Here is a 14,712-nt window from a genome sequence, read left to right on the forward strand (position 1 = left end):
GAGACACACTCCTGACACAGTGTAGACACACTCCTGACACAGTGGAGACACACTCCTGACACAGTGGAGACACAGTCCTGACACAGTGGAGACACACTCCTGACACAGTGGAGACACACTCCTGACACAGTGGAGACACACACCTGACACAGGGTAGACACAGTCCTGACACAGGGTAGACACACTCCTGACACAGGGTAGACACACTCCTGACACAGTGGAGACAGACTCCTGACACAGTGTAGACACAGTCCTGACACAGTGGAGACACACTCCTGACACAGTGGAGACACACTCCTGACACAGTGGAGACACACTCCTGACACAGTGGAGACACACTCCTGACACAGTTAGATACACACCTGACACAGTGGAGACACACTCCTGACACAGTGGAGACAGACTCCTGACACAGTGGAGACACACTCCTGACACAGGGTAGACACACTCCTGACACAGTGGAGACACACTCCTGACAGTGTAGACACAGTCCTGGCACAGTGGAGACACACACCTGACACAGTGTAGACACACTCCTGACACAGTGGAGACACACTCCTGACACAGTGGAGACACACTTCGGACACAGTGGAGACACACTCCTGACACAGTGGAGACATACACCTGACACAGGGTAGACACAGTCCTGACACAGGGTAGACACACTCCTGACACAGTGTAGACACACTCCTGACACAGGGTAGACACACTCCTGACACAGTGTAGACACACTCCTGACACAGGGTAGACACACTCCTGACACAGTGGAGACTCACTCCTGCCACAGTGTAGACACACTCCTGACACAGTGGAGACACACTCCCGACACAGTGGAGACACACTCCCGACACAGTGGAGACACACTCCCGACACAGTGGAGACACACTCCTGACACAGTGGAGACACACTCCTGACACAGTGGAGACACACACCTGACACAGGGTAGACACAGTCCTGACACAGGGTAGACACACTCCTGACACAGTGTAGACACACTCCTGACACAGTGGAGACACACTCTTGACACAGTGGAGACACACTCCTGACACAGGGTAGACACACTCCTGACACAGTGGAGACACACTCCTGACACAGTGTAGACACACTCCTGACACAGTGGAGACACACTCCTGACACAGTGTAGACACACTCCTGACACAGTGGAGACACACTCCTGACACAGGGTAGACACACTCCTGACACAGTGGAGACACACTCCTGACACAGTGTAGACACACTCCTGACACAGTGGAGACACACTCCTGACACAGTGTAGACACAGTCCTGACACAGTGGAGACACACTCCGGACACAGTGTAGACACACACCTGACACAGTGGAGACACACTCCTGACACAGTGGAGACAGACTCCTGACACAGTGTAGACACACACCTGACACAGTGTAGACACACTCCTGACACAGTGGAGACAGACTCCTGACACAGGGTAGACACACTCCTGACACAGTGTAGACACACTCCTGACACAGTGTAGCCACACTCCTGACACAGGGTAGACACAGTTCTGACACAGGGTAGACACACTCCTGACACAGTGTAGACACACTCCTGACACAGTGGAGACAGACTCCTGACACAGTGTAGACACAGTCCTGACACAGGGTAGACACACTCCTGACACAGTGGAGACACACTCCTGACACAGTGGAGACACACTCCTGACACAGTGGAGACACACTCCTGACACAGTGGAGACACACTCCTGACACACTGTAGACACACTCCTGACACAGTGTAGACACAGTCCTGACACAGTGGAGACACACTCCTGACACAGGTTAGACGCACTCCTGACACAGTGTAGACACACTCCTGACACAGGGTAGACACACTCCTGACACAGTGGAGACACACTCTTGACACAGTGTAGACACAGTCGTGACACAGTGGAGACACACTCCTGACACAGTGGAGACACACTCCTGACACAGTGTAGACACAGTCCTGACATAGTGTAGACACACTCCTGACACAGGGTAGACACACTCCTGACAGGCCACGCCTGGATCCACACCTCTGCCCTGCAGACTCAGGTTTGAGGCTCAGGGGGGTGTCTAGTGTCCTTGCCGCTCTGCTCTCTGGCAAAGGGAGGAGAAGGATGGCACAGCTGGCTCCAGCACCAGCCTCTCTGAGCGGTGGCCACCAGAGCCAGCTTCCCAGCCAGCACTAGCAGCCTTGCTAAGCTCCCCTGCCTGCCCGCCCTCCTTCCGGGGCACCCAGCCACTCAGCTAGCTGTAGGGTGTGCCGACAGATAGATGGACATGCGCCCCTCCTGTGGTCTGAGGCCCCCACCCTGTAGGAAACCACAGTGGGAGGGGAGAGGAAGGGAGAGGAGGCAGGGGAGGGGAGGAGTGGAGACAAGACGAGACGAGAGGCGAGCGACAAGAGGAGAGGAGAGGAGCCTGCCATGGCACTTCGGAGTCGAGTCAAGTTTGCCAAATGCCAAATGCTGGTCACCAGTGTCTTTATCTTGGTAACAGACAGGTGGGCAGGGTGGGTTTCTTGGGGCATGCCAGCCCCTCCCGCTACCATACACACACACACACACACACACACACACACACACACACACAGCTCTAATCCATCCTGCAGACTTGCCCCAGGTCTGCTGGTGCTGCCATCCTGAAATAAACAGGGGGCATTTGGGAAAGACGTCCTTGCCAGCGGGCAGCATCCGTCCTCCCCAGGGCCAGTGCAGGGCCTGGAGGAGGCAGGGTTGGGCCCCAGCTTTGGAGGGCCTGCCGGGAGCTTTCAGGGGCTGGGAGGGGTCTCAGAGCATCGGGGGTCTGGCTCCTTGGAGAAACTGGGCCACTGAATGTGGGTCCATGTGTGTGAGTGTGGATGGATCTGTGTGTGTGTGTGTGTGTGTGTGTGCGTGCATATCTGAGACAACGTTCTCCCAGAGCCCACCCAGGAGAAACAGCAGAACCCCTGCAGCTAACCCCCCTGGGGTAAGAGGAGGCAGCAGCGGGGGATGTAGCTGGAGGGGGATGTAGCTGGAGGCCCCCGAGCCCCGCTCCTACCCGCTGGGCACAGGAGGGGCTCTGCGCTGTGTGCAGCCTCCATGCCCTGAGCCGACCTCCCCTCCAGCTGCTGGGCCTTGCTGTGGCTTCCATCACGGCTCTCACCCACTTTGGGGACCACTTTGCCGTCATTAGCCGCGCGGCCTTGGAGAGGAATCCATTGGAGACCCTGGACCGCTGGGGTAAGTGACGGTGCTGGCAGTGGGGGGGGAGAGGTGTTCTAGCCTGGACCTGAGTTCCCTGGAGCCCTGGACAGCCCGGGAGCTGACTGAGGATGCAGGATTCAGGGGTCAGGGGCAGAGGGGGACAGCTCGGCATCCTGGCTCTGGGTGATGACCGTGACCCCACCCTGGGTCCCCTGCCCACAGGTGGGTGCAGCCAGCAAGGGGTGAGCGGCAGCTGTCAGGAGTCTCCTGGGCTTGGAGAGGCCTGCCAGACCCAGCAGAGAAACTGCCATGTTCAGAGGACAGAGAAGGTTGAGCAAGAGCTGGGCCTGCTGGTAGCCACTTCCACTGAGGCGAGAAATGCAGCTCTAGGAAGGGCTGACCCAGGCAGGCCCTCCGGGGTCTTCCCCCCACCCCCAGCCCAGGATGGCGCCCAGGGGAAGGCCCAGGCAGAGCGCAGCCCCCTCTGTGGAGGACCTGAGCTCCCAGGAGCAGGAAGCCTGAGGCTGGGCCTGGACTGATAGGGCCTCCACACTGGGTAGGCCACCTGTCACCAGGGAAGGGTGTGGCTTGAAGATAGTGGGGGGGGGAGCAGGACTAGAAATGGGGAAGGAGGCCCCAGAGTCTGCTCCCCGCCCACCTCTTCCTCTGAGCTTTGGGAGGGAGGAGGTGCTGTGCCCCCAAAGGCCAGCCCTGCCTGATGAAATGGGGGCCCCTCCAGGCTCCCCAGAAGTCCAGGCCTGGTCCAGGACCTCTGACTCGGGTCTCAGATGTCAGCCCAGCACCTGGGCCCTGTCCCATGCACCCTCAATCCTCCTTTTCTCTCCTTCCAACCAGCCTTTGCTGTGGGGATCGGCCTGGCCGGCCTGCTAGGTCTGGGGGCCGCCCTGAGTGCTGCAGCCACCTTGAGGGAGGCCCACGGGCTCACGGCCTGGGTGAGTTCTGTGCCCCCCGCACCCTCAGACTCCAGACTTGGAGGTGTGTAAGCCCAGAAAGCTGCTCACCCTGTGCCGTAAAGGACTCCAGACTCAGGCCAGAGGTGTGGCAAAGGTGGTAGTGTGCCAGCCAGTGAGTGAAAGTAGCAGGCACACAGTTCAAGTCCAATTCTCAGACCTAAAAAGAAAAGAGCCAGGCACCGTGGCTCAGGCCTGTACTCCTAGCTACTCAGGAGGCTGAGATCTGAGGACGGCCTGTACGACTGAGGGGCTCCGTTTCCCTTCAGACCTGGATGCTCCCTGAGCCAAGCCCTCCGACCTGGGCCACTCCCTGGGCGACATGTCCCCTCCAGGTGTTGCACACGTCTCCCTAGCCCCAAGACGCTCCACCCCAGAGCACACGGGGCTCCCCTCACAATTCCTCCCTGTGGGCCCACGCCTGGCCCCGGCAGCTGGACTGGTCTGGCTAGGCCCTGCTTGCCATCCCTTCATCCCCATGGCCCTCTTTCCTACCTCTCCGTGGCCCAGGCCATCCACTGTCCAGGCCTGAGCTGGGCACCTCCTCCCTGGAGCCCCCACTCACCTGTGGGTCTCCCAACCTTCTGTCCCTGTAGACTCGCTCTGAGGACACAGGCACATGGCAGACGGCGGTAGCCACAAGTAGACACTTTAAAGATGAGAGAGGTCCCCCAGCACGGAGGTGACCGGGACAGGTGCTGTGTCCCCCCAGAACGTGCCCTGCCAGAGGGAGGCCTGGAGAGCCTGGCTGGCAGCTTAGCCGGCAGGAAGGTCTGTGGCATCCACCACCAGAGGGCGCTGTGGGGCTGAGCTTGAGGCCACAGCAGAGTACCCGGAAGAAGGTGGGTGCCACCAGACTCCCCAGAGGGTCCCCCAGGGGGCCTGTGCTACCAGCCCCACCAAGGCTTGCCTCCCTGGCGGGCACTCGAGACCCTCTGAGCTCCCCAGGCCCTGCTTGGCAAGAGTTTAAAGTGCTACAGGAAGTTGTTCCCCACAGGACCGGAGGTCCCAGAGTCACTCGAGGGCCCCATGCACACATGGCCACCCCAGCCCACCCCTCAGCCCAGCTCAGACTTTGCCTGTGCAGCGCTACCATGTCTGGGTGTCACGTGTAGTCTGTGTGTGGCATGTCCGACTGTCCTGTGTGACTGACTGTGTTGGTGTGTGGTGTGCTTACTTGTTGTGTGTGGCTGTCTTTGATTGGTTACTGTGATGTATCTGAGCTGTGTGTGGTTGCTTGGGTTTGTGTGTGGTGTGTAGTGGGTCTCTGTTGAGTGTGGCTGTCTCGGGGTTGTGTACGGTGTTGCCTGTGATTTGTGTTTGTGTCTGTCGGTTGCATGTGACTGTCTCAGCGTTGTGTGTTGTGTTTCTGCATGTTGCATGTGGTTGTCTTCGGGTTTGGGGGTTGTGTGTCAGATGTCTGTGAGTTGTAGATGGCTCTCTCGGTGTCTTTGTGACTGTGTGTTGTGTGTGTTGTTTGGCTGTCCAGCAGTGTGGCTACATGTGGTGTGTGGCTTGTTTGTCGTGCCCTGGTGCTGTGTGTAGCCGCTACATGTTGAGTGTGGCTCTCCGCGGGTCTGCGTGCAGCAGCTCACAGGAAGGCCCTGCAGAGTGGAAGCAGGGATGGGAAAGCTTTGTTGTCCTGCAGTGCCCGGCGCCCCTCCCGCCCTTCCTGCCCGGCCTCTCACAGCCTCCACACAGGAAATGAAATGGCTGTGCTGGCCACAGCAGCCCAAGGAAGCAGCTCCAGTTGTTTGTAGATTTGTTTATTTATTTTCCTTCAGAGAAAGGAGAAAGAAAATGCCCATAATTGGGCCTAGCTCCATCCAGTGCCCTCTGTACTGGGGAGGGTGAGTCTGTCCACTGCCCAAGACCCTGGGGGAGGAGGGAGAGGGGGGAGGAAGGGAGAGAGGAGGGGGAGAGAGAGAGAGAGAGAGAGAGAGAGAGAGAGAGAGAGAACGCACTGATGCTCCCTCTCCTGAGGAGTGGAATGGTTTCTGGAAAATTCTAGTCTTGGGCTGGCTCATGGCCTGGGGCCTGGGAGACGGCATAGAGCGATGGCTTCCAGATGGGGCGCCCGGCCCTCAGCCAGCCAGGGGGAGGAAGGGAGGCAGGAGAGAAGATGAGGAGAGGGAGAAGAACAGAAGAAGAAGGAGGAGGAGGAGGGAAAGGAGAAGGCGGCTGGAGGGAGAACAAAGAGGAAGAGGGAGGAAAGAAGGAAGGGGGAGAGGAGGAGCCAGGACACAGGGTCCCCAGACGGCCACTGCGGGCACAGAGGACAGGAGGATGGCAGAGCCTGGCCCGTGTCCAGATCTGTCCACAGGCCTGTGGGAGTGTGGGCTGTTTCTTTCATTGGTGGTGGTGGTGGTGGGGTTGGAACTCAGGGCCTGAGCACTGTCCTGGAGGTTTTCTCAAGGCTAGAGCTCTACCGCTTGAGCCCTGGCACCATTTCTGGCTTTTCCAGGTATGTGGTCCCGAGGAACTGAACCCGGGTTATCACGCATGCTAGGCGAGCACTCCACCACCTCGCACAACAGCCTCACTTCTGGTTTTCGGGTGTTTCACTGGGTTTAAGAGCCTCTCAGGGACTTCACTGCCCAGGCTGGCTTTGAACCACAATTCTCAGATCTCAGCCTCCTGAAAGCTAGGATTACAGGCCTGAGCCACCGACGACCAGCTGGGCTGTTTGTCTCTGCCACCCCAGCCAACTTCTGTGCTGTGGACAAATCTACAAGGACCCCCTGTCCTCCTGGGGTCCCCTCTAGACTGCCACAACCACCCAGGCCTCAGTGGGTCTGGCACAGGGCACACGGGAGCCCAGCCACAGCACTGTGGGGTGGCAGTTCCCAGAAAGGGTCTCCCCACTGTCTGAAGCCCCTGCCCTCCCCCGGGCCTCCTGCCCCCATGCTGGTCACACGCCTCTGCCCCCCACAGGGGTTCCTGTGCTTCGCCTTGGCGTTCTTGGCCTTGGCACAGGTGGCCTTCTGGAGGCTCCGCAACCCTACCCAGGTGAGTGCACCCGCTCCCTCCCCTGCACCCCCCCAGGAGAGTGCACCCGCTCCCTCCCCTGCACCCCCCAGGAGAGTGCACCCGCTCCCTCCCCTGCACCCCCCAGGAGAGTGCACCCGCTCCCTCCCCTGCACCCCCCAGGAGAGTGCACCCGCTCCCTCCCCTGCACCCCCCCAGGAGAGTGCACCCGCTCCCTCCCCTGCACCCCCCCAGGAGAGTGCACCCGCTCCCTCCCCTGCACCCCCCCAGGAGAGTGCACCCGCTCCCTCCCCTGCACCCCCCCAGGAGAGTGCACCTGCTCCCTCCCCTGCAACGCCCCCCAGGAGAGTGCACCTGCTCCCTCCCCTGCAACCGCCCCAGTCCTGTCCTGGGAGCTGCCTCTGGGAGGTTCCAGTATAGTTCAGATCATGGTAGAGATGAGGAGACCAGAGCTTCTGCCTATTAATTACTCTCGCCATCACCTGAGAGCCACAGGGCCATGGGGACTCTGCACTGGGGAAAATGGAATGCCCAGTCTCAATAATTCATGACTGGAGCAAGCTCTGGGCTCTCCCAGTGGCTGCCACTCCCTTGCTGATGGCCGCTGTGCACCTGGGCCAGAGCTACCCCCCCCCCCCAGCTCCCTGGCAGCAGGTCCCTTGAGCAGGGGCAGAAGGCAGGTCCAGCATGAAGGAATGACCAAGACCAGGTACTGGGAGCCCCTGCCCTGGGGACAAGTCTGGGGGAGAGGAGATGCCTGGACGCCCGGTCTCAAGCTCCAGCCTTCTGAGAACAGCTGGTCTGTTCTGGGACCCAGGAGCCCCAACCACGCTGGCAGGAGTGGAGACCCTGGGTGACTGGCAGAACGCTCCTGGCCCTGGCCCTTAGGCGCTTGCAGTGCCAGGACTGTGAAGCCTGGGTCAGGAGCTGGGCCTGGCCTGGACCCCAAGGCCCTGTTGTGGGGCCTGAGGTGGACCCTGCCTTCTCAGTAACTCCTGGGGCACTCGGCAGAGCCAGGCGAGCAAGCCAAGCCCTAGCCATGTGTCTGCCCTGCTCTACGGGTGAGTCCTGGGCCCCAGGGCACTAGCTATCTCCCTGGGGGTGGGTAGGGAACCCACACCACTTACTCAAGAGCTGCCAGGGTCCCTAGGCCTCCCCAGAATGCAGTAGAGGAGACGGAAGGAGACGAGGCCTGAGAGCGGTGCTGGCCCAGGACCTCCAGTTGTCACACTTGGCGCCTGCTCTTAGGGCCAGACTGACTGACTCACAGAGATGCATGAGTCACAGAGATGCATGGACAGGGATTAGCCAGTCCCTGGGCATCCTGGCACAGAGGACCCAAATAGCTCCTGTGGGGGTGTCTGGCCTGGACAGGGTCAGCTAAGCACCTCTGCTGCCCACCTCAGACCCTCAGGCTGTAGGCACGAGTGACCAGAGCAGGCAAGAGAATCCTGCATTCACCCTCATCCCCTTCTACTCACCCCTACTCCCATTCACCCTGCCCCCCTCCTTTCATCCCTACTGCCAAGCACCCTCTGCTGTCAGCATAGTAAGAGAGAGAGAGGGAGGCATCAGAGGGCCAGGAGACCAGCTAGCTGTGAGGAAGCCAGGGCAACTTTCCTGGGAGAGTATTTGATGAGAAGATATTTGGGGATGCTGGCTGGGTGTGGGCAGAGCCAGCCAGGCCCCATCACTAAGCCCCTGCCTGTCTGCCCTAAGTGGGTTTGTCTGCTCCGGTGCCTGTGACTTCTTTACCCAGAGCCCAGCTGTCCAGAGTTCTGGGTGGTTCTGGGTACTCTAGAGCTACAGACATCTTTGAGAAGTGAAGTCTCCTTACCAGGCCCAGCGCCACCCCCCCACCCCAGCATCTATGCCAAAGGCAGCAAGGAAGGGCTTCCCTTGCTGGTCCCTGAATGCCCACCTAAACTCAGGCTGACGGAGGAGGCAGAGGCCAGCCTGAACTTTAACCTCAGTGTCCCTGGGGTCGCCAAAGGGCGGCAAGGATGCCGGGGAGAAGCAACTGTCCCCTGCACCCATGGGTGGCAGGGCTGCAGGGCGGGACTTGTCATGTGCTCTGTGCAGATGGAGGATGCTGTGCTGGACACCTATGACCTGGTGTACGACCAGGCGGTGAGGAACCCGTCCGGCACCCAATGCCAGGAGCTGGCTGCCATCCAGGACACGGTAGGCTGGGGATGGGGGTCTTTCCTGGGCTGTGCTGGCAGCTGGCGGGATGGTCAGCCTTGCTAGGGTTCCAGGGACAGGTGCTGGACGGCCTGTCAGGCAGAGAGGGAGACCCCAGGGCACTACTGCCTCCTTGGCCCTGAATAAGGCTGGCTGCTGGGTGTGTAGGCCCAGCTGGAGATAAAAGGGCAGGACTTACATTCAAAATAACAAGTAACTGGCCAGGGGCTGCAGCTCTGGCTGTGATCCTGGCTACTCGGGGGGCTGAGGTTTGAAGCTAGCCCAGGCAGGAAAATCCACGAAACTCTTAATTCCAATTAACCACCAAAAAGTCAGAAGTGGAGCTGTGGCTCAAGTGGCAGTGTGCCAGTCTTAAGTGGAAAAAAAAAAAAACAAACCCTAAGAAACAGCACGCAGGCCCTGAGATCAAGCTCTAATACTTGCACTGAATAAGCAAACAACAAATCTGAGACAGCAAGCACAAGAGCAAATGGGATCCCTCGTCCTGCTGCGACCTGCCACGTGGCCTTCCACAGACCCAGCTGGCTGTGAGAGGGGGCTGCGCTCCACATTCATGGGGGGCTGTTGAAGGGGCCAGGCTGCACCAGCCTGGGTGTCGGGTACCCCAGAAGTCCTGTGACACCCCGAGTTCCCTGGTCTCTAGGGAGTCCACCCAGGTCATCCGTCCTCTAGTGCCTCAGTTTCCTCACTTGTCCTTTCTGCCCACCTGACGTGGCTCTGTGGTCTGTTTTGTGCAGTTCCAGTGCTGTGGAAAGACCTCTCCTTTTGGACTCCTGGGGAAGGGGGAGGCCAACCTGTGTCAGGGCCCAGAGGCAGCGAGAGAGGTGAGGAGAGGAGGCCAGGAGAGGGAGGCGCTGGGGGAGGAGGAGCCCATGGGGTGAGGAAGATGGGCAAGCTGGCCAGGTGACCCGCCTGGGGCCAGGAACCCCTTGACCGCCCATGCCTCTGGGGCCTACCCTAAAGGCTCAGAGCCCTGGAGTACCCAGAGAGGGGTGAAATGAGAGGGGAGCTTCTGGGGGGGTCCCTCTGCAGAAGGAGGCCTGCCCTCCTCCCTTCCTCCCACACTCCAGGCCTGGGCCTTCTCCGGGCCAGAGGGGCCCTTGCCTAGGGGAAGCTCCCACACAGGTGCCAGGGCCCAGGCCCCACCCAGCAGGTGGCCAACTACTTAGGGGTGGGGGCAGGGGTCCAAAAGAAGCAGCTAGAAGGTCATTCTACTAGGCAAGGTGAGGCTGGAGGGTCAGCTGGGCCAGGACATGACCTGTCCTGCCCCCGCCCCAGCTTTCCCCCCCCCCCTTTCTGGACACCATCCCACTCTATCTCATGGCTCAGGGCCTGGCCTCCCTCCAGGAAGCTAGGGAGGATAGGGAATGGCTCCGGGCCCAGCCCTGAAGGCTAGAGGAGCTGGGCGCTGGGGAGCAGCTGAGAGTCAGGGGTCCCCACTGCAGAACGGGAGCCCCGGGGGGGGGGAGCCAAGGAACACAGGCCAGCAAGGCCAGGGAGGACCCCTGCCCGCAGGGAGGTCGAGTGGCATTAGCTATGGCTCAGTGATCCAGAACCTTCCTCAATCTCTCCTAAATGTCACTTCCTGCCCAGAAAGCAATGTCCACCACCCGAGCGGCTCACAGACAGGCCGTCTCCTTGTTTCTGGGAGAGAAGTCTTGTAGCTATCTCGCTTTGGGGCGCACTGGAGGCTCAGACAGAACTGGGCCCCCAGAGAATGGGGGCAAGCGCCTCCCCCCCCCCCGTCATCTCCCAGTCAGCACGTTCTCAACACTGAGGTGCTGGCCAGGTCAGGGATGCCCGGAAAGGGCGTGGGGCCCACTGCAGAGGCGTTCAGAGAAGCCCCCACCCCAAGCAGTCCCGAGGTCCCCACGGGAGCCAGCCAGGCCCCTGGGTGTCACTACTTCCGAGCCTCTCCCGGAAGTCAGGGTAGACGCTTCCCCCGGACACTTGTACACCCCCATTGCCCATGGCCCCAGGCCAAGGTACTGGGGGTTGGGCGGTGTGTGCTGGACACGCAGGGACAGTCCAGGGTGAGTGCCATGCACGCTGGCCCCTGCAGGACTGTCTGCAGAGCATCAGGGACTTCCTGAGGACACACGGCACAGCCATCTCCACCCTGACCATCGCTGGCCTGGCCCTCACGGTACGTCACACTCTTACACATGGCCCCTCGGCATGTCTGCCAGCCTGTGGCCCCAGATCAAGGGGCAGAGCAGGGAGCCCCAGGGTACAGCTGCAGGCCAGGACTCTGCTCCTGGCAGCACCAGGTTCCCCAGGGCCCAGGCTGACCACTGGCCAGGGTGGGTGGCCTGGTATCTGCAGCCTTCGTCCCCAAGACAAGTGGACCCCTTGCCAATGTGGCCAGGTCTAGAAAGTTCTTAGGGAAGTGCGGTCCCCACCCCAGGCACGGTTAACGCCCGGGCATCCAACACTCCTTCCCCTCCAGGCATATGCCATGCTGCTCAGCGCCTTCCTCTGGCTCGCTATCCTCAATGGCCACGGCCTGGACCACAAGGGCAGATACAGTCTGACCTCACGGTACGCCCTGCCCTGGCACCCACCGCTGCCCTTTCTCAGCGGGACCAGTGACCCCCACCTGACCTGCCATCTCCCCAGCATCCACATGGAGAGGCGGGGATCAGGCCAGGAGCCCTGACCGGGGAAGCCCTGGGGTCCCTGCGCCCGGGCCCAGGGAGGATGCAGACCCAGCAGCCCGAAGTCCTCTCCTGCCCCAGTGTCACCCCAGCCCGCTACCCAGAGCTCTACCAGCCCTCCCGCCCTGCGCTAGCCACGGGGCCTTCCTACCCAGCATCCCTCCTGGCCCTTCTGGGCTCTGGAAAATAGTTTGGCCATTCCCTCCGGGACATTCTGGCACAGACACTCATGTACCCTTTGCTTTTCAGAGCCCGGGGCTGCCAGGAGCCCAGCCACTTCAGGCGTTTCCAGGATGGACCTGTGCCTCCACGCCCTTCTGAAGCAGAGGCCTTTTTCTAGCCACCGGGGTCCCATGGGACACCTGGAAGGCCTTGCGTGGCTCCAGGACCCACACCGTATTTTAATGCCCTGACCCACCGCCTGTCTGCCCTCAGGGAGGAATGCACTGGCCCCTGTGTGACCCTCAAGGGAGCTGAGGGCAGGGGAGGGGAGAGACGCCAGACAGACAGGCTCCGTGGAGAGTGGACCAGGCTGGGAGGATGGAGAGCAGAGGGGCTAGCAGGAGCCAGGCTGGACTTCCGGGCACAGTGCCTGCCATGGCTGCACAGGGCCTCTGGTGTTGCACTGCCATAACAAAGCATAAATGTGGCCCCGGTTGGGTTCTGTCCCCATGACAACTTAGAACAGGGAGGGTCTGAGTGGGGAACAAAACGTTGGAGCATGAGTGCATTTTGGGGTGGCGGGTGATTCCTATCCAGACCTTAGCCGCCTGGTAGAGGAGGGCACACTCGGTGCCTGGAAGTTCTTGGAACCACGGCTTGGGTCCCTGCTCAGGGTCTCTCGAGGCCAGGCAGGCTGGGCTCTTTGCTGGCTGGAAGAATCCAAGTTCGTGGAGATGGGGCCTCTTTCTTTTGCTGACTACAGCTCGGGTGGCTTTCGGCTTCATGAAGTCACCCATTCCTCTTCCTGCAGACCCCAGAGAACAGGCTGGGTCTCCAAAGCCTTCAGATTTTGAGTTCTTCTACCAGCTGGAGAAGCTCACTGCTTGTTTACAAGGTCTCGTGAAGAGCTTAGCCTGGCCTGGAATCTTTCCCTGTCCGAAGGACAGGGTTTCCCTTCGTCATGTTAGAATAAAGCGGAAACTTGGCCGCCGTGACTACTTTCAGTTTTGGTAGCTGGGTAGCTGAGCGCGGGGGCCCCACACCCGCTGGGCTGCCGCCCTTCCAGGTGGATCGCTCTTCCAGCCCTGCTTTACTCTCAATATCCACCAGGCCCAGGACTCATTTGGGCCACAATCCCCCTACGTTAGGCTTCCTGGCGCTGCTGGGTCCCCAAGCGCACACAGCCTCCCCCAGCTTCCTTTCTGTGGATCCAGTCTCCCCGACTCTCCTGCCCAGGCTGGCCTGGACCATGGTCCTCTCAATCTCAGCCTCCCATACCATTTGGGATGTGGCTGTGGAGGAGTCTCTTAGCTGTCCCTGAACCAAGATCCTCCAGTTCTCAGCCTCCCAACAGGTTTACCGGGAGCTTGAAGTCACATGTTGGAAAAGAAAAAGAAAGGCCGGGCAGCCAGAGCTCGGCACAGCACTCCCTCACCCAAAGCCCCACCTGAAAACTCCCGCAGCTTATGCCCGAGGGAGGACACTGGCGTTCCCAGAGTGCACTGGTGATGGCCAGGTCAGGCCTTCTCCAGCGCCTGACGGCCGGCTCTGCTTCCCCAGTGCCGTCCTGAGGGGACAATACCAGCCACTGGCTGGGCAGGATGATGATGAAGAGGAGAGAGAAGCTCTGACAGACAGCACGGGGCATCAGGCATGGGGACCGCCGTGGCACACGGGCAGACCTCCCGCTGCCACCACCCGACCCCATTCCATGCTGAGGTGGTACTGGCCTGTCACCGTGCTCTCCCACCAGCTTTGATCCTAGAGGGGTGGGATGGGGAGAGACACTGGGCCCTGAGCCCATCCCAGCCCCCGACCCAGGGGCAGAGGACCCGGATACGCAGGAGTCTCCTGTAGCCTGCACTCTATCCCCTGGCCGCCCTCGTGAGCGCTGTCCCCCACGTCCACCCCCCCCCACACGCCCTGGCCTGTGGATTCTGACTTTCACTGGCTCCTGGTACCACACGGACCCCCGCCCCCACCCCAGTGTATCCCATTCCCCCTCCCCCTCCACCCAACAGTCTCTTGGCTTTGGCTGTTTGGTCACCGCCAGGCCCAACAGCAGAAGGAAATGTGGCTGGGACACAGTTAAGCGTCCCTCCTCCCTCACCATGACCTTTAGCCAGAGGGTAAGAGGTAGACCTTAATCAGACCTAGTGTTCAGAGGTAAGGCCTCTACTGGGTGATTAGGAGAGGGTAAAGCCAGCAGGGTGGAGCTTCATGGTAGAGTCTTGCTAACCCATCTCCCTCCCTCCCTCCCTCCCACCCCCCTTCTTTCCTCCTCCTTTTCCTCCATCCTTTCACCCTCCCTACCTGCTTGCTTGTTTGTTTTGGGGGGTTTTGTTTGTTTGTTTTGCCAGTCTGGTGGCTTGAGCTCAGGGCCTGGACACCATCCCTGAGCTTCTTTTGCTCACTCTACCCCTTGAGCCACAGCACCCCTTCCAGCCTTTTCTGGAATCAACCCAGGGCTTCAGGTGTGCCAGGCCAGTGCTCTACCCCTCGGCCGCATTCCCAGCTCTGCTTGCTTTCTTGTTGAGA

The 14,712-nt window shown here is 60.3% G+C and overlaps 1 protein-coding gene across 1 annotated transcript; it reads left to right on the forward strand.

The window, feature by feature from the left end:
• The first annotated feature begins 2,384 nt into the window (after positions 1–2,384).
• Positions 2,385–13,092, forward strand: Tspan32 (tetraspanin 32). Its single transcript, XM_090347152.1, is given in 10 exon segments — positions 2,385–2,495; positions 3,113–3,227; positions 4,047–4,144; positions 7,097–7,171; positions 9,233–9,334; positions 10,093–10,179; positions 11,418–11,501; positions 11,805–11,896; positions 12,262–12,349; positions 12,351–13,092. Coding segments are annotated over 10 exon segments (882 nt in total). The 5' UTR covers positions 2,385–2,429; the 3' UTR covers positions 12,426–13,092.
• Positions 13,093–14,712: the final 1,620 nt, after the last annotated feature.

This window comes from Megascapheus bottae, chromosome 16 (assembly GCF_031878675.1).
Source record: "Megascapheus bottae isolate mThoBot1 chromosome 16, mThoBot2.hap1, whole genome shotgun sequence".
NCBI classification, from domain to species: Eukaryota; Metazoa; Chordata; class Mammalia; order Rodentia; family Geomyidae; genus Megascapheus; species Megascapheus bottae.